Below are 19,806 nucleotides of genomic sequence, written 5' to 3'. Positions count from 1 at the left end.
TTTTCTCCAAATTAACAATAACAAAACCAAATAATGTTTTCAGCAAAATAAATATGGTACCTTAGAATAACTTTCCAAGTTTACACGACAAATAAATGCAGTGAAAATTAAATAATACATAATAAATCACTTCCATGTTTTAAGTAGGAGCTCACTCATATCTAAGAATTTTTTTTAATTTATTTCAACTGAGACACTATAAAACTAATACAAGTATAACTGTCTAAACCTAAGTTTTCTTATACATTATTTGAAATAACTATGATTAAATATTACATCGTTACTGAAATAACAGTTTAACTTTTTAATGAATGTAAATTGATAACGATTTGAGTAAAATCTTAATTTCCTATCCATCTTGACAAACTACTCCCTCCCAGAAAACTCCAAGCATTGCAAAGTGAATAATGAACACCTGTCAAAAATCACTGTAAATTACTCAGTGTGAAGAGATGTTTTTCTTTACAATGAAAACGAAAAGAAGATTATTTTTCTGAAAGTGGAAAAATTAGCCTCACCTTTTTCTTCAGGCCTTACAGAAAAATACTTCTTCTCTGCAGCTATCAACTCAGGCTTTGGAGCTGAGGAAAAAAACAAAAGTTAATACTTCAAAAAAAAAAAAGTTTTAGAGCACAAAGACAATTATACTACTAAAAAGTAAAAGTTAGTTTAAAAATAACATCAGATGAAAACGAGGTTTAACAGAAAGAACAATGTACCAGAACCACTAGGCTCAACATCTAATCCTACACCTGCCACTATTACCATGAGTAAGTAATAACTCTGTGGTCTCAGTTCTTTCTTTGTCAAATGAAGGTGCTCACATTCTCTACACCACCACTGTCCAATAGAACTTTTTGTGATGATGGAAATATTCTCTTTTTGTGCTACCCAATACTGACTACTGAGAAATGAAATGTTGCTACTATGACTGTGGAATTATATTTTTTATTTAATTTTAATTAATTTTAAAAGCTCCATATGACTAGTGGCTAAAAAGCCTCCAACACCAACTTTTATAAAAATTACTTTTAACTTATGCTTTTCTTGCTCTGGGATTAGGTCAGCAAATACAAAGCTGAGACCATGGAGGAGGGGAGGACTTACATTATTCTAAACAACAGCAAATCTTTCAGGGAAAAAAATTGTACTACACTCGTGAAAATTAGAAATTAGGGGCTAGAATTTATAGAAACAGAAAAAGAGCCAGATTATAAAACTTCAATCCTGAAAAACTCTTCTAGGTGTACCATAATTCATTCAACTATTTAAAAAAATAAAAATAAACTCTTCTAGTTTGTTTAACTCTTAGCACTCACTCTCAAGGAAGACTATATAAATAACTAGCATTTGTTTGAGACTTTAACAAATGGACTTTATCTGAAAAGGTAGAATAACTAATTGGCCAGGTCAATATCTTAAGTTTTCTAAACAGATTTAAACATAGTCGATTTTCTTAACTCAAAATGACATATATAAGTATCCAAATTATTTTTTTTATTATTATTATTTTTTTGTGTGTGTGAGGAAGATCAGCCCTAAGCTAACATCCACGCTAATCCTCCTCTTTTTTTGCTGAGGAAGACCAGCTCTGAGCTAACATCTATTGCCAATCCTCCTCCTTTTTTTCCCCCAAAGCTCCAGTAGATAGTTGTACGTCATAGCTGCACATCCTTCTAGTTGCTGTTGGTGGGATGTGGCCTCAGCGTGGCCGGAGAAGCGGTGCCTCGGTGCACGCCCGGGATCCGAACCCGGGCCGCCAGTAGCAGAGCGCATGCACTTAACCACTAAACCACGGGGCCGGCCCTCCAAATTATTTTTAAGATTCCTATTTTATACATTTTGTACTTTAAAAAAAAATACAAATATTAATGCATGTGAACACTCAATTTTTATATATTTCTAAAAATCTGTATATAGCACATCATATTTGTTTTTTGCTAATAAAAATAAATAGTTTACATAAGACCCAATTTCACCATTTTAGAACTTAAAAATAAGAAAAATAGCAAACTGAGTAATATGTTTCTTACATACCTGGACCCTTAACAGGAGGTGGTGGTTTCTTTGGTTTCTATTAAAATAATAATAGTTAAAATAGTTGAACACTTACATATTAAATATTAATAGTTAAGATAAATTCTGATTATTAATAATCTAAATTATACAAACATCTCTCCTCCTCCCATCTCTGCCAAAAACTATAAAATAATGAGATCCTAATGACTCCACAAAAGGTCACTGACAAAAATTTACTGTTAGATCAAATGCCTCCTTGATCAAAATTTAAATATTTCTAAAATTATCACTGAGTTGGATAAGCCTAATGAATCTTAATGATGAGTAAAAATGTTCTGTCCTGCCTCCTCTAGTGTAAGATTTCTACACATCATCTTAACCGTCTTTAACAGCTGAGTTTAGGGAGAAGGAAGGGTGGCAGGGAGAGAGAGAAAGAGAAAGACTGTTTTAAAAAAGAAAAAAAAAAAACGAGTAGCTAATAAATATATCTAGTTTTCACTCTTGATTCTTCAGAACTCTCAAAGAGAAATTTAAAGGCAAAGATCTGTTTTTCCTCAATTTATTCAAATTCTCTTGGTTTTATAAGCATTCACTTTTTAAGGTAATTTAATACCTTAAAAAACTTAAGACACATTTCTAAGTATATGAATTTGGTTTTTCCAAATTAAAAATAACTGATAATCAATACCGTGTAAACACCTTATGAAAGCCAAAAAACTAATGTGTTCATTAAGAAAAGTATAAAAGTAAAGCACTCTGAAGGCCGGCTCAATATTGAATGAAATCCAGCAAAGAAAGGGCCTCAGACAAAATAAGCCTCCATTGAGGAAGCTCTAGTACTTTACTTAACTAAGTGAGAGAGTGCAAAGGTTAGAGATTTCTGCATTGGCTTAAATCAAAGATGGTAGACTGTTTTACTGTGTGTGTCTGGTAACTCTCTTTCCTGCTATTTTAAAAACTCAATTAGGGGCTGGCCCCGTGGCTTAGCGGTTAAGTGCGCGCGCTCCGCTGCTGGCGGCCCAGGTTCGGATCCCCGGCGCGCACCGACGCACCGCTTCTCCGGCCACGCTGAGGCCGCGTCCCACATACAGCAACTAGAAGGAAATGCAGCTATGACATACAACTATCTACTGGGGCTTTGGGGGAAAAAATAAATAAAATTAAAAAAAAAAAAAAAACTCAATTAGATCCATCCTTCCCTGGGGGAAAAAAGGGATCAAGTTGTAGAAAAGCACAAGATTACTCAGCCTCACTTTATTCACTGTGAGAAGATAGACAGACAGATTAAATCCTGTAAGTAGGCAAAGACAGTTTCTTACCCTCTCAAATATGTGTTGACAGAATAATAACATCAACAGTACCTTAAAATAAAGATTTTCAATAAAATTAAAGAAAAATATAATTTCTTCCAGGCAACTGCTAATTTGTATAACTAGTATGGCCAGCCTTTTTTTCTTTTAATTATAATAAAGTAATGAAGTCTAAGATTACTTTTCAATATAGTCAGGGAGGAAAGAAAACTAGGAATAAAGCACAGAATGGAAATATTGTTTTCTTTTACTATAATTCAAGTTTAACTTTTACCTGAGTATATAAATCTGAAACCCCCTCACAAAATTATCCAGTAACAACGCAAAAAACCTGTTCTTTAAGAAATACTGGCAAAAGGTTCTTTAAATTATTATTATCATCATTGAAAAATAAAAGCTTACCGGAAAGTCCTTATGCAGTTCATTTATCTGAACAGCAAAATTATCTGGAAATACTCCTTCTTTACCATTAAGTTCACCCTTCCACCAGCCAGTTTCTCCAGTTTCCTAAAATACAAAAAGAATAATTAAATAATAGGGGTTATCTTTAAATAAGGAAAAAGTTTACAACAAAATGAATTCCATTATTTTTATAACAACAACAAAAAGACCTAAAAAATCATGAGATCCTCCTAAAAGAAAATATTCCCCACAGATTACCTCTAGCAGTAGTTATAAAATTGGGTTTAATTTTTTTTTTTTCTTTTTGGTGAGCAAGATTGGCCCTGAGCTAATAACTGTTGCCAATCTTCCCCTTTTTGCTTGAGGAAGATTGTCGCTGAGCTAACATCTGTGCCAATCTTCCTCTATTTTCTAAGTGGGACGCCGCCACAGCATGGCTTGATAAGCGGTGTGTAGGTCAGTGCTCCGGATCCAAACCAGCGAAACCCAGGGCCACTGAAATGGAGCATGAGATCTTAACCACTACGCCACCAGGCTGGCCCCGGGTTTAATTTTTTTAAATATGTCAAATAATTTTAAAATTCAGTTTGCAAGGATAAAAGGTTCTCAGAGAGAGAGAGGAGAAAGGAAAAAAGAAAGGAAGTGAGAGAGAATGTGAACTTCCAAACCGTATCTTACTTAACATTCTTCTCAACACTTTATATACTAAAAGTTAATCACATTATTCATTTGTTTTAGAAATTAACAGGATCTTCTACAATTCCTTGCAAATACCACCCTTTCATGAGAAATCAGGTGTTATCAGTCCAAACTGTATGAATATTAAAAATTACATACACTAAACTGTCTGATAAAGTCAATCTAAAATAACAGGAAAAATTTCAAAAACTATTTTATAGTGTTATAGCAAAAACAAATATTTATACCTTTCCTTTACACATAAAAATTACAAATAGTTATTACAGGATTCTGCCCACAACCCAATACTACTGGGTTTTCTTTTTCTTTTGCCTTTATTCATTCCAAGTTGTAAAACTACCTCACTCTTTGAAATAGCTGCATCATTTTCCACAATACAAAGTTTCATAACCATTTATATAAGTTGTTTCCCTACTTTTCTTCTTTTTCTTTTTATATTACAAACAATATAACAAACATTAGACGGGAAAAAAATGGAAAGAGATGGAATAGGAAGTGAGAACAGAAACCGGCAGGGCGGGGCTGGAGGTTAGAGAAAAAAATACAACATGATGGTAAAAATAATTCCCAATATATCAATTAACTATAAACAGACAGACAATAAAAGTTTGCTTGAAAAAAAGAAACAGAACTTTCTGAGCACTTACCATATGCCAGGTTCTCAGGACACAGAAAGAAACAGATTAGACAAAGTCCCAGCTCTTCTAGAGCTTACATTCTAGGGGGAATGTAAGAATATTGAAAAATATTTCTATGGAGAAATTAAATGATTCACCGAAAAACTGAGAAATATCTTACCTTACTTATCAAATGGATTATCTCTCCCTCTTTAAAAGTAAGTTCATCTTCATTAGTACCTTCATAGGCAAATAATGTTCTATAATATTCCTTAGCTAAAATAAAGAATGTAAATAATGTAGCTTACATAAATTGATTCTTTCAACAAATACTTATTAAGCCTCTATTTTGTAAGAAATGTATACCAGAAGCTATTAAAGATGAATTTAGTAATTTTGGCCAATACTATATGTTGAATTAAGTAACAATTTCATTAATCATTCATTCAAACAGTTATAAGTGCCTACTATGTTCTAGTTACAGTTCAAACTATAGGGGGGTACATCATAAAGCATACTAAAATTCTTGACCTCATGGTGCTTACATCTGGTAGGATTTAATACTCTGATCAAGTAGTACAGTGTAACAAATATCTTCAACAAATCTAATAATATATTTGAGCACGCTTCATTCCCAATACGAAATTTTATTCAAAAACTTACCTTTAATTTTACCTTCAGTGTCTGTTTTTGTTATCTCCACACTCTGAGTTTTGGATCCTAGTGACTGTATGTTTAAGAGCTAGAATAGAAAAGCATGGCATCAACTATTTTAAGTCAGAATAAAGATAATACTGTTGAACAAAATTTCTATTTACAGTTATCCAGCTTTCCCTAATGGTACTTATAACCAGGTCAGTAATGTGCCTGAAAACTCTGCAATGAAAAAGATGAAGATTTCAAAAGCTACACAAATAATAGCTCAAAATTTCTAATTTTTAAAACTCCCTATCTTGAAGATAATAAACATACTCTGATACTAATATAGTATTGTGATTTAATTTTAGGACCTTTAAAATAAATAATAATAATAGCATTTGAAAATTTACTATGTACCAATCCCTGAGCTAAGCACTTTACATACATTATAACTTAATCCTCCTCAGAATAATCTGTATCAAGTAGGCACTATCATTCACTCTTTTTATAGATTAGGATGCAGTTAAGTAACCTGTCCACAATAACAGTAATTCAGTAGTGGAACCCAGATTTGAAGATAGAAAGTCTGACTCCAGAAAATGGGCTCTTAAACTGCCTTACAATGAGACAGAAAAGAAAAGAAAGACTTTATACTTCATTGCTGCTATCTGAATGAAAACATTTAGGTAATGTTACAACTTTTATTACTATAGTCTAGTAGATAATTTTCCATTGTACTTGACTATAGTAAGTCGTTCACCATCTTATATTAGTGTTTCCTTGAGTTCTCTCCCCAGAAATAACACTACATTTAACCTTAGATTTCATTAAAAATACGAACATACCTCTAACTTACCTATTACTGTGTATTCTGTTTATCTTTTAAGATACTCACTTCAATCTCTCCCAATTCTAACTACCATGTCTTCCAATCTAGTGTCACCTACAAACATAGCAAATATGCTCCCTACTTTATCAATTCCTGTATCAAAGATCAAAGCAAGCCTCACAGGGCCATCATATAGGGTGACCCTGAGACTATTCTCATTAATAACAACTCTTGAGTTGTGGGCATTATAAATGGCAATTGAAAGATTTCTAGTGTAATCATTAATCAAGTAAAGTTATTCAAATAATCATAAGCTTTAGGGTTGGAAAGGGGCCCCAAATCATCTAGTCTAATGTCCCTCATAAAGTAGACATTGCTTCTCCAACATTCCTAGCTGTTACATGGCTACACAGCACCATTCCCAAAACGACAAGAGTTCCAATCTTTACCTTTAAAATCAAGAATCAATTAGGCCCCATAATCTTAATGCTGGACAGTCTCAGAGCTAGGAGAGGGTAGGGTAGAAAGTACAAGTTCTCTTTCTGAACCCAAATCATTATTACATGACAAAATACATAGTAAGCCAGGAAAGAAAAAAATGTTGAAACTAACCACTTTAAGAGAAAACTTCAGAATATATTTCACCAACTAAAATACAGTCTTATCAGTGAAATGCAGCTAAACTAGGCAAGTAAATACAGAAATACCTTAAACTCTTAAGAGTTAAACACAGACATACAAATGAGAACTAGAAGGGAAACAACACCCGACAAGTCAAGGGAAAATCCTCCTATCTGAAGTCAGTTCTCAATCTGGATCTCCAAGGTGTTAACATTAGGAACAGCTTTGAAATAAATGTTTTAAAGACTGCAGGGCCGGCCCCGTGGCTTAGCGGTTAAGTGCGCGCGCTCCGCTGCTGGCGGCCCAGGTTCGGATCCTGGGCGCGCACCGATGCACCGCTTCTCCGGCCATGCTGAGGCCGCGTCCCACATACAGCAACTAGAAGGATGTGCAGCTATGACGTACAACTATCTACTGGGGCTTTGGGGGAAAAAAAATAAATAAATAAAATCTTTAAAAAAAAAAAAAAAAAGACTGCAGATATTTTTCTTCCAAAGTAGAAATTTAAGGATTTATTTTAAAATATCTTATTAAATCTTATAATTTATGGTACATTCACTTTGATTTATTTCACAATGCCTGTGAAATGCTAATAAAAAATAAAGTTCTCCATACATTTAGAGAGAGAGATGAGTAGATTTCACCATCGCTGACAATTCAAAGAAAAGTTAAGCACTGCCTAAATAACTATTAAGTTGTGAACTTAACAGCTGCACTATCTCATTGTGAATCCATTTTAAAACGGCCCACTTTAAGCCTACTTCAAATTAAAAGAAAAAAATAGGTAATTTTAGCTTTAAAACGCAAAAAACAACAAAACTTGCCTTTTCTATTTTTACAGTATGATAACTAAAAACTCTAAAACTTCCACTAAGAAAAGTTTGCATTAAATTTACCAAAAAACATTCTAATTTTATAAGAATCAAATATAAACACGAAAGTAATCACTATAAACTTGAAAAGTTTCTCATAGTCTTCTCACTTATAACCAATTATTTGTGATCTCAAAAAAGGAAATGTTATAAGAGTTGCAAACTGACTTTTACATTTAAAAAATGCTTAATGAGAGAATAGGCGGAGTTAGATTAAGTAAAGTTCATCATTACCACCTTTTCTGGTTTCTTCTCTTCTGTTTCACTACTGGATGCTCTTGTCCTAAGTTTCACAGAGCCTTCTTTAAAAATATCTCCAAATCCAATTCCTCGAATTTTCTTCGGCTGTGTAACTGATCCAGGTGCGGCTTCACTCCCATTCCCCGGAGAGGGTAAAGGTGAGGTAGGGCCAGTCAAAACAGTTTCTGAAAGAATAATTTGTTTTTGATGAATAACACGGAGAATCACAAAGATCTTGACATTCTTCTTCCATAGTGTTTACATTATATACCTCCTAATAAAAAATGGTAGAATAAAAATAATTAAATGACTGAGTACTAAAATATCCAAAAGAATAAGACGCGTTTTATACTAATTTTTTTGGATGCTGTGTAAAACAATAACAATTTTAGGTATTTTTAATTAGTAATATGCTAATTAATAAATGCAGGAAATAATACTATACAACGTCCTTAAGAGCACGTCAAAACTTACAGTTCTTGGACAGCGATGACGTAATATAAGACTGAAACATTGAAGAGATAGTTAATCAGTTTTAAAAGTTATATGATTCAATCTGATCAAAGTGAGAGTGAGTTTATGAATATAAAAACTGGCAATATTAGCAAATATTATTTCAAAAAGTCAACAGTTCAGGGCCGGCCCGGTGGCGCAAGCGGTTGGGTGCACGCGCTCCGCTGCGGCGGCCCGGGGTTCGCTGGTTCGGATCCCGGGCGCGCACCGACGCACTGCTTTGGCAAGCCATGCTGTGGTGGCGTCCCATATAAAGTGGAGGAGGGTGGGCACGGATGTTAGCCCAGGGCCGTCTTCCTCAGCAAAAAAAGAGGAGGATTGGTGGATGTTAGCACAGGGCTGATCTCCTCACCAAAAAAAAAAAAAAAAAAAGTCAACAGTTCAAGACCTGTGATTTTAATTCAGGGATGAAGTAATGTAAGTCTAAATTTGAAGCAGTCAATGAAAATTTAAATTGTAATAATAAAATTTTTTTTTCTTCTTGCTGAGGAAGATTTGCCCTGAGCTAACATGATGCTGCCCATCTTCCTCTTTGTATGTGAGCCGCCGCCACAACATGGCCACTGACAGACAAGTGGTGTAGATCTGCGCCCGGGAACCAAACCCAGGCCGCTGAAGCAAAGTGCGCCATTACTTAACAACTAGGCCATTGGGGGCTGGCCCTAAAAAAATTTTAAAGACAGTTTAACGTTATATGGGTAAGAAAGTTGTTTCTACATTCTTGCTGCGTAAGTTTTTATTTATAGGCTTCAATGAGTCCATGAACAGCCCCATGGAAAACTATGTGGGTATTTTTTCAGTTCATTTTCCTAGGTAAAAGAAACACAGCTCTTAGATTCTCAAAGGGCCTTATAATCTAAGAAACAAAGTTCTAGAGTAAAGTATCCAAGAAAATTCCAGAAGTATTTCAGAATGGGGGGTGAGAGGTGGGGTAAAGTACATGATTATCAGTCATTGCACTAAACGAGTCTGTTCAAGTTTAACAATAAGAGTAACAATAGGGGTAATAATAAAAATGGTAGCTACCATTTATTCAGGGTTTAATCTGTGCCAGGCACTTGCTAAGCACTGTACATGAATGATATCTAATTTACATAACCACCCACAGGCTTAACATTAAGCACTATTACTCCTCATTTTGAAAATAAGTAAACTGGGCAAAGAGATGTTAAAAACTTTCCTAACGCCATACAGCTAGTAACAAAGCCAACATTTGAACTGAATTCTAGATGACCCCAAAACCAGTCTTAAAACAGTTTAATATAATGTCTCAAACAACAAAAGCCTCCAATTACACATCTGAAAATATGTGAGAAATAGTTAACAGAAACAACTTTTATGAACTTAAGAAATGTAATGCTGGGCCGGCCCCGCGGCGTAGCCGTTAAGTGCGCGTGCTCTGCTGCTGGTGGCCTGGGTTCGGATCCCGGGCGCGCACCGACGCACTGCTTGTCAGGCCGTGCTGTGGCGGCGTCCCACACAAAGTGGAGGAAGATGGGCACAGGTGTTAGCTCAGGGCCAGTCTTCCCCGGCAAAAAGAGGAGGATTGACATGGATGTTAGCTCGAGGCTGATCTTCCTCACAAAAAAAAAAAAAAGAAGAAAGAAAGAAAGAAAAGAAATGTAATGCTAACAAGTACAGTGATCTACTCTAACCACTTTCAATATTAGCCTAAGCCACATATACTTTTTGTAGTATATCTGTAAATCAACTTTATTGAGAGAATGTTTACGTACAATAAAATGAACCCATTTTAAATGTAAATTCCAATAATTTTTGACAAATGTATGCACCATGTAAGCACAACAATCGAGATATAGTCAGCCCAGATCTTCATGCTATCCTTTTTAGAGTTTCAAATAAATTTAATCATATAGCACATAAGTCTTTTGTCTGCTTCTTTTGCTAAGCATGCTGTTCCATGCATCTGTACTCTATTCCTTTTTATTGCTGATTGGTATTCCATTGTACAGATATATCACTATCTACCATTAACCAGGTTTTTCATAAATGAGCTTTAACCAATTTAGAAAGTTCCTTTCTGTTGCTATTATGGAGTTTTTATCATAAGTAAATGTTGAATATCTAAAATTCTCTTTATGCCTCTATTGAGATGACCATGTGGTTTTTCTCCTTTAAACTGTTAATATGGTAGGTTATATTAACTTTTGAATGCATGAGATAAACATTATATATATATATAGTCATAATGTATTAACCTCTACATATTTTGTTGGATTTGATGTGTGGATTTACAGTTTGCATCAAATTTGGAAAGTTTTTAGCATTCTTTCTTCATATATTTTTTCTGTCTGCCCTCTCTCATCTCCTTCTGAGACTCTAGCCACACATATGTTAGACCATTTAAAAGTATCTCAAGTTGCTGAAATTTTTTGTCTTTATGCTCTTTGTGCTTCATTCTGGATAGATTCTAGCACCACATTTTCAAGTTCAATGATCTTTTCTTCAATTGTCTAGTCTACTGTTAAAATTTCACACGAAGGAATTCACTTCTGATATTGTGGTTTTTCATCTCTAGTAGTTCCATTTTGTTCTCTTTTTTTAATAACTTCTATTTCACTCCTCATTATGGTCACATTTTCCATTGTATCTTTGAGCATATTGAGCACTTTTATTACAGCTACTTTAACATCCTTGTCTGCTCATTCCATCATTTCTGGTTCTCTAGTAATTAATTTTTCTTACCGATTATGGGCCACATTTTCCTACTTCTTGATATACAGCTAGTAATTTATTTTATTTGATGTTGTTGAGTGCTAGATTTTGTCTAATCCTTTAAAAACCAGTGATTCTCAATCTGAGATGATTTTGCCCCCCAAAGGACAATTAGCAATGTTGAAGACACTTTTGGTTATCACAACTGAAGAGTGCTACTGACGTCTAGTGTGTAGAGATCAGGGATATCTGTAAAATTCTATAAGCACCAGATAGCCTCCCAAAGCAAACAGTTATCCAGCCCAAACATCATCAGTGACAAGGCTGAGAAACCCTGCTTTAACGAGTGCTGACTTTTTTCTAGCCAACAGGTAAGTTACTTGCATATTAGTGTGAAGCTCTTTCAGGGTAGAACTAGAGTAGTCTCCATCCTAAGGCCAATGTAGTCCCACTTCACCCTTCTACTGAATTGCCATGTATTCAATGAAGTCTCTCAAATCTTGATGGAGAGAATTCAAACAATTCTTGACCTGTGTAAACACCAGGAATTATTCATGTTAATCCCCAGTAACTGCTTTCTACACAAACTGTTCATGTCTAACCTTGTGGGGTTTTACTCTATGCATTCACAGATTGGTTTTCAGCCAAACACTCAAGGCAATCCCCTAACACATTTCTGGAGCTCTTCTCTACATCTCTCTCTCTCCAGATATTAGCTCCACAAATTCTAACTACCTTGGCTTCCTTGAACTCAGATCTCCAACTCCTCAACTCAACAAAATTGACAACCTTCTGCTGAGGATCTCCCTTCCTGCACTGTAGTCCAGAAATTACCTCTTGGCAGAAATTCAGGGCAATAATAGGGTTTCCTTGTTCCTTTCCTCTTTTTCTCAAGAATCTCAGTCCTGTGCTGTCTATCGTCTGAAAATATTTGTTTCCTATTTTATTCAACGTTCCAGTTTGTATGATGGGAAGGTAATTCCACATTGTCTTGCTCCCTCATTGCTAGAAGTGTAGTCTATATATTGTAACATATAGCTTCGATAACCAGACTGTCATATTCAGGCACAGAGTATATGAGGTACTTACCTGAGAGGCCTTTTAAAGTGAAATAATCTATGGTATTAATAAGCCAGACTGACAAAGGTGACTTCAGCAGATGATTCTAAGGTGCAATTTTCAGTTTGAGTATTTGATTACAGCCATAAAATAAAAATTTTCTTTTAGTTAGTGACTATAAACTTTACTAGAGTCATGAAAACATTTATCATTAAAATAAATGTCTAGATAATAAAAATATCTAGTACTAATAGATAGGCTGATTACTTTTGGCTCATTTAAAATTGTAATGTTGCTATTAAATCAATGGCTGGAAAGCAGCATAGTGTAGTGGTAAAACACAAACTCTAGAGTCTAACCCTCTTGATTCATATCTCACCCCCTCTGCTGTATGTGCCCAGTTTCTTCACCTGTAAAAGGGATACTTTATAGGATTGCTATGATGACTAAATTAACTGATTCCTGTAAAGTGCTTAAAACAGTGCCTGGCTCAGTGCCTACTATTTTTAACGAGTTTAAAGATGTACTATTGAGCTCCATTCAAGTAAGAGAGCATGATCACTCCATTCAAGTAAGAGAGCATGATCACACAGAAGGAGCAAAAAAAAATAAAAGGGGAAAAATGTCTTAGCCACTAGAAGGAAGAAAGGAGGGGAGGAGGAAGGGGGAGAGGACAGAGGAGGAGAAGGGGACAAAGGGGAAGAAAGGGCAAACAGGTTGTCTCATAATCAGACAAAACAGAAATCTTACCTACATGGTATTTCTAATATTTTTATGTCCATATGCTTTACCCATCAGATTGTCCTTGAATTGCTAAGCTTGTAGAAAATTATATCTGTATTCTGTGTACGGCACTGTCAGTCATAAAACATAACAGCAACTCTTCCTATTAAGCCTAAAACTCTCCCTTCCCCCCACAACAAAAGCTACATGATGGCTTGCATCTGCATATAAAATGACTTGAAACAACCATGAGTCCTAAAATACAATTACTTGTTAAAAAAACAAACAAACAAACAAGAGCCTTTATGTGAGCTGCACTGTGTGCTAAAGAAAAATAATACAAAGTAGAAACTTGATGAAAATACAAAGCATTTAATGAAAGCAAACCAAGTTCACTATTAAAGTGAATGGAGAACTAATGTAGAGTATCTTTCATTAAGTTAAAACATGTAAACCACAAGTAGAAGGACTAGGAATCTGCTAAAGTTGCTGACAGAAATTCCCCCACTTTTTATTCTAGAGAAGAACATCTTTCACCATTATTCAAAGATTTTTAAAATAATCCTACATTTCCTAAGAAAATGTTGTGTGTGTGTTAACTAGACTTAAAATCTGTATTCCTTAGTTTCTAAAAAGAATCTTTAGAAAGAGTGTCTGGCTTTAATAGTAACTTATAAAGATTCTTGACATATTATCAGTAAAAGCATCAAAGCCCCAGAACAATCTTCCTTGCAAGCTGCTCACCTGGAGGAGGAGTTCAAGTTGAACGCTAATCTGGGACCACAGACATCAAAGCAAATTGTGCACCACCTTAACTCTTAGAGTCTAGGCTGCAGATGACCAAATTTCTACCTACCACCTTTGGAATGGAGCGTACACCACCATTCCACAAGGATCCTGTGCCACACTAGCAATAAGCACTATCTTCTTTTCCAGAAACTAAATAATCAAATGAAAGTTCTGCTGACTCCTCCTAAGAGAATGAACTCTTTCCACCCATAAGAGACAGAACCCCTGAAGAACAATCCATCAAGGTTTCTTAACATTTTGTGCCATGTATCCCTCTAGTAGCCAAGTAAAGCCCAGAGGGATGCATGGCTCAAAACATTTAACAACGCCTGCTGGGACCTTTTTAGTCTCCTCAAAATTCTGACCTCTCCACTTTGTACCTCATTCTTAGTATCTCTCCTTTTTATAGAAGAAATCATAAGTCAGATATCATTCCCTCAGCTTCCCAGCACTAAATCTGATGTATCTCCAATCAGTTTAGATTCATCATGATACCTATAAGTAAATCTCATTCCCCCCACCTTCTGGGTAAATCCTGTTTTGCTGATAAACCCCATTCTTCTGAATTTGCGTTTTCAACTTCACCCTCTCTACCTTTGCCATTAGCACTTAAAAATGATCAAGACTTTTTTCTTAAGAACAAAAACATTCTTGAATATACGTTGTCCTCAACTGTTGCACTGCTTTATACTTACTCTCTCCACTGCCTCCTCAATTTAGCTTCTGCCCCAATCATCTCTCTTTACTGCTTTTGTCCAGGTCATTAATCATCTCTTCATTCCTAACTCCAGAATTTCATTTTATTTCTTATCTTACTTAACCTCACAGCAACGTCTGCTACTGTCCATGCCCTCCTTGAGACACTCTCTTCCCTTGACTACCACACACTCATAGGTTTCCTCCTGGCTCTATCTCTGTGTCTTCTTGGTCTTCTTTTTAGATACTTTTTTATCTCGGCCCATACCACAAATGTTGCTACATAGGATTCTGTCCCAGATTCTTTTCTTTTTTCACTCTAGACATTCTCCCCAGGTGATCTCATCTAACTTCACGGTTTCTTATACCATACAAAGTTCTGTGAAGTCCTAATTTTGGACATCCACCCAAATTTTTCTTCTAAGGTTTGAGACACATCTATACAACTGACTACCAAATACCTTCACTTGGATGCCCTCACACCCCTACAGGACTCAAACTCAACATCTCCAAAAGTGAATTCATCATCTTCTCCTTTTGCTCTTCTCTGCAAATGACATCTCCATCTACCCATCTTATTGAACCAAAAACCTCGTAGCCATTGACTCTTCTTTCTCAGTCATTCCCCATATCCCATCATCACAAGGTGCAGTTCTTTATACCACCTATTTACCTCCTATTCTACCCATGTTTTTCCATTCCCATGATCATTCCTCTAGTTTAGGCTAATACTACTTCTACCCAAATTATCAAAACATTCTCAACTGATCTCACTATCCCACTCTTACTCTTCTCCAATCCACTCTCGAAACTACAATTCACTCTGTACACTGCAACCAAACCAATCTACAGTCATTAGTCACTTAACAATGGGGATATGTTCTGACAAATGTGTCATTAGGTGATTTTGTAGTGGTGTGAACATCATAGAGTGTACATATGGTACTAATCTTATGGGATCACCGTCATATTTGCAGTCCATCATTGAGTTGCACAGGTCATGTGTCACTGCAGCACACGACTGTATCTAAAAAACAATCTGATCATTTCACTCCCCTCTAAGGCTTCACTGTGACTTGATTAGCATTTCTGTAACGCCTTCTTAAAACTGACCCAAAAATTTCTGCAGCTTCAATACTTATCATATCCAACTATACGCTCTACAATCCCTGTAAATTGAATCTCTTTCAGGATCTTGAAATTGCTATGCTCTTTCTTCACCCTTTGCCACCAACTTGCCTAGGGATTTCCTATCCATTCTGGGATCTCAATCTGTAACTCCCTCCGGGGCACATTCTCTCATATCCTCCCAGTCTGGGTTAGCCCTCTTACATACATCTATAGGACCCTGAACTTTCCTGTCACAAATATTTCTCATGTTGAATTATAATCACTTGTTTAGGTCTTTTCTTTCCCAATGGACCAAAAGCTTCAAATAAGGGGAAGAATCATGCCTATGCTGCTCACCGCTGTATTCCCAGAACCTTGCACAATATGCTCAACAATAAGCACTCAATATACTGATTGAACAAATACATGAATGTTGAATTAACTACATAGTAGTATTTATATTTAGACTTTTAAATTTCAAATTTGGGAATGCACTGACTCCATGGGAAACGCCACCATCCCACATATAACTGCTTATAACTCTCACAGGGCTGAAACTACACGAAACAACAGTTTTATAGGCATGATTAAAAGTTAAACTTAGAAGAAGACAACAGGCAAACAAATGGGCTAAAATAGTGAGAATTACTTAATATCCACACTCCCATATACTAAACAGCAGGGTAAGGTAAAAAGATAAGAACAGAATTCTAATTGTGATTTTACCACTCAGTGGTTAAATCATCTCAGAGCTACAACTTCTTCACCTTTAAAATGTGGATGACACTAACCTCCTCCAAAGTTATGAGGATTTAATGTGATAAAGTGTTTGAAAAGTTCTCCATACACCTGTACAAAACACTCTTCATTCACTCATTGAGCATCAATGTGCCACTGTTCTAGAAACTGGGTATACGGCAGTGAAAAAAACAAAATATATATTCTAACGCAGGGGTAGACAGATAGTAAAAATATAAATAAGGAATAACAAATGCATCAAAGAAAATAAGGGAATTAAAGAGTGGGGGATAGGCGCTTTCTGCTGATTTATATAAAGCTGTCAGGAAAGGCCTCACTGAAAAAGTGACTTCTGAGCAGAATTCTGAAATCAGACGGAAAGCTGTAAGGACATATCAAAGAAGAACATTCCAAGCAAAGGTATACACCAAGTAGAAAGGTTGTGAGACAGGAATGTTCCTGACATCTTTAAAAAACAGTAGGGAGACCAATGTGAACAAAGTAGAGAAATAAGTAGGAAATGAAGTCAGAGAGGTGAGGGGAGGCATATGGGGGTGCAGGATTATGGAGGGCTTTATAGTCAATTTAAAAAGACTTTGGTTTTTACTCTAAATAAAATGTGTTGCTGCTGGAGCATGAGCACTTTAACATTCAGTAGGGAGATAATGGCAAATAGGCTATTGCAATTATACAGCAAAAGATAAACACCAGGGTAGCAGCAGGGGAGGTGGTAAAAGAAAACAGATTCTGCACATTTTAGTCAGTGACAAAGCCTACTAATGAATCAAATGTAGAGCGTGAGATTAAAAAGAGTAAAAGATGAATCCCATTCTTTGTCTAAGTAAAAGAAGGATGAAGCTGCCATTAACTCAGATGAGGAAGTCTGTATAAAGGAGATTTGGGTACAGAGAAAAGGGCAGAAGACCGGTTTTGACTGCCTTAAGTTTAAGATGCCTATTAGACATCTAAATGGAGACTTTGATAGGCTTAATGTGGGGAGAAGACTTATATAAGAGAGGAAAATACCAGTAGACATAATCATTGGCTTCACAGAATAAGAAGAAAACAGAAAGCAAGTCCTACTTAGCAAATAAGTGGAATCTGAAAGGTGACAAAAGGACACTCTAAAACAAGAAAGGTTAGTAGATTTGACAAAATGAAAAAGGAGTCATATCATTATAAAAATGGAAACATAACACTTCCCTAGAGAAGAAAGGCTTTTCCTGAAACTGAATACTAAAAGATATTTATCTTGAGATTTTATACAGAAACCACTGAGTAAAAGAACAGATTATGAATTCACTACATTCCTATAAAAAATATAATAGTGGCTTTCTTATAACTTTTTTCCTACAGTTCTTCAGTGAAAACTGAGGGCACAAAAATAAATCACCCATGAAGGGTCAGGTAATATTGTCTACCTATTGTCTAAAGTCACAACCATCTTAATAGGTAGAGTTTAACTGGTCAAACCAAGAACATCATCCCATATATTTCAGTTTAGTGATTAAAAGAAGAGCTCTACGAAATGAAAGGAGTATAAGGAGAAAGTATAAAATAATCAAATGTGATGAATATGGCATTCCAATACCGTAAGCAAAAAATAACGTTTTATAATGTACAGTTGACTATAACTCTTGTAACAGCTACTAGAAACATACACTATTTTACTGACTAAAAAACTGTCAAACACCAATTATAGACAGAGGATGTTACACTTCATTAGGACACAGGAATAGTGGGCATTGATTCTTTAAGACATAATGCATAAGATCAAATTCTTAAATTAAAACTTACAGGACTATATACTTTTATCATTAAAGTTCCAAAGTCCTTATAAAGCACTCACTTCCTGGCATTCACATCAATATGCAAAAACTTCTGCCTAAAAATTAGAGTTAAAAAAAAAAAGGAATTATAGTGTATTTCAACCACTGGCTGCCCAACCCATAATTACAAAGCTCCACATTTAGAATGCACTGTTATTGTAAAGGGGTTGAGCAGGCAAGGAAGTACGTTTTTAACAGATATAATTCTGTAAGGTTACTAAAATTCAAATAAGGCTGAATAGTGCAAAAAAATGCCCAAAGTATTTATAATTATAAAAGTAATGAACTACATCCAAATTTAAATTTGATTTCTTTTGCTAGTGGTCCCATACAGACTTGAAATTTTGTACATACTTTAATGGCTCAGTTTATATGGCATCATAAAGATCATTTCACCATAAACTTTAATTCACACCAAATTTTAATGTTAAAAATAAATATCAGAAGATCCAATACCTATAAAACAAGAAATACTAATAGGCATCAGAAGTAATTTAGAGGAGAGTTTGCTAAGTAACAAGTTTACTGTTAAATTTAAGCTAGATGTTTTCAGTTCCTAAGTTTATTCTCTAATGGTTTTCACACATCCTTAAAACATAAATCTGACTTCAGAATTGATACTAAGTATTCTTAAGTAAGTGTAACATAAAATAGTAATAAATCTATTTGTTATGACTCCTCTATTTACTCCTATCTCAAGGATTTTCTGTCAATGGAATCAGCATCTGCACTGAATAAGTTAATTTCAGCATCCCAACTGCCCCCCATTTCCAACTCCCAGAAATAAAAATTACTCTGCTTAACATAACTTTATCATGTCACTATTCAAATATGGTTAACTCCACATAAAAAGCAAAGAAATTAAAGGAAAGAAAGGGGTCAAGGAGTAAAAATGAGATAGTGTGGTAGGGGAAGAACTAATTATCTACTATGCTTCAAAATTTGCCAGGAATTGTGCCAAGGTCACTATATGCATCATCTGAAAAATGAGGGTATGCTTTATATGAGGTACTGATTACAAAAAAGAGACATTAGACAGAAGCTGACCAAAGAGAGGACAAGCTTTTAAAGGACTCAATTACTTGTTTCTTTAATTCGCATAGTTTAGAGTAGAGCCTTAGAAAAGTTTAGAATCTTAAAAAGTTCTTTGCAAAGTTAAAGAGAAAATATACAGTGGAAGAAAACTTAGAAATGGGAGGCAACTTAAAAGATGGAAACTTGGACCATCCAGAAGGCTACTAGCCGTCACCATTTCATACGAAACAGTCATGAAGTTCACGCTTGTTTCATTAGTTTTTAGCACGTGTACAGTAAAGAGCTAAGAATACATTTTAGCACCTTTGAAAGGCTAACGAGCTTTAAATGAGGAATTCTTAAAAGGGGATCCATGATAGTATATGTGGTAGATTGTATTATTGTTCACAA

The 19,806-nt window shown here is 35.2% G+C and overlaps 1 protein-coding gene across 2 annotated transcripts in view; it reads right to left on the bottom strand.

Moving 5' to 3' along the window:
- Nucleotides 1-19,806, bottom strand: part of CD2AP (CD2 associated protein) — a 139,380-nt gene that overhangs the window by 39,361 nt on the left and 80,213 nt on the right. For both annotated transcript variants that reach the window (XM_087438688.1, XM_087438689.1), the window contains exons 6-11: nucleotides 8,246-8,433; nucleotides 5,711-5,789; nucleotides 5,229-5,323; nucleotides 3,732-3,836; nucleotides 2,038-2,074; nucleotides 519-581 (exon numbers count right to left, since the gene is read on the bottom strand). In XM_087438688.1, the coding sequence (XP_087294814.1) occupies nucleotides 519-581; nucleotides 2,038-2,074; nucleotides 3,732-3,836; nucleotides 5,229-5,323; nucleotides 5,711-5,789; nucleotides 8,246-8,433 (567 nt within the window). The remainder of the gene's footprint in view (nucleotides 1-518; nucleotides 582-2,037; nucleotides 2,075-3,731; nucleotides 3,837-5,228; nucleotides 5,324-5,710; nucleotides 5,790-8,245; nucleotides 8,434-19,806) is intronic.

Source organism: Ceratotherium simum, chromosome 13, assembly GCF_057802395.1.
Source record: "Ceratotherium simum simum isolate JZ-2026a chromosome 13, ASM5780239v1, whole genome shotgun sequence".
NCBI lineage: Eukaryota > Metazoa > Chordata > Mammalia > Perissodactyla > Rhinocerotidae > Ceratotherium > Ceratotherium simum.
The sequence above is the reverse complement of the archived record's forward strand: the minus strand, read 5'-3'. Positions and strand labels throughout refer to the sequence as shown.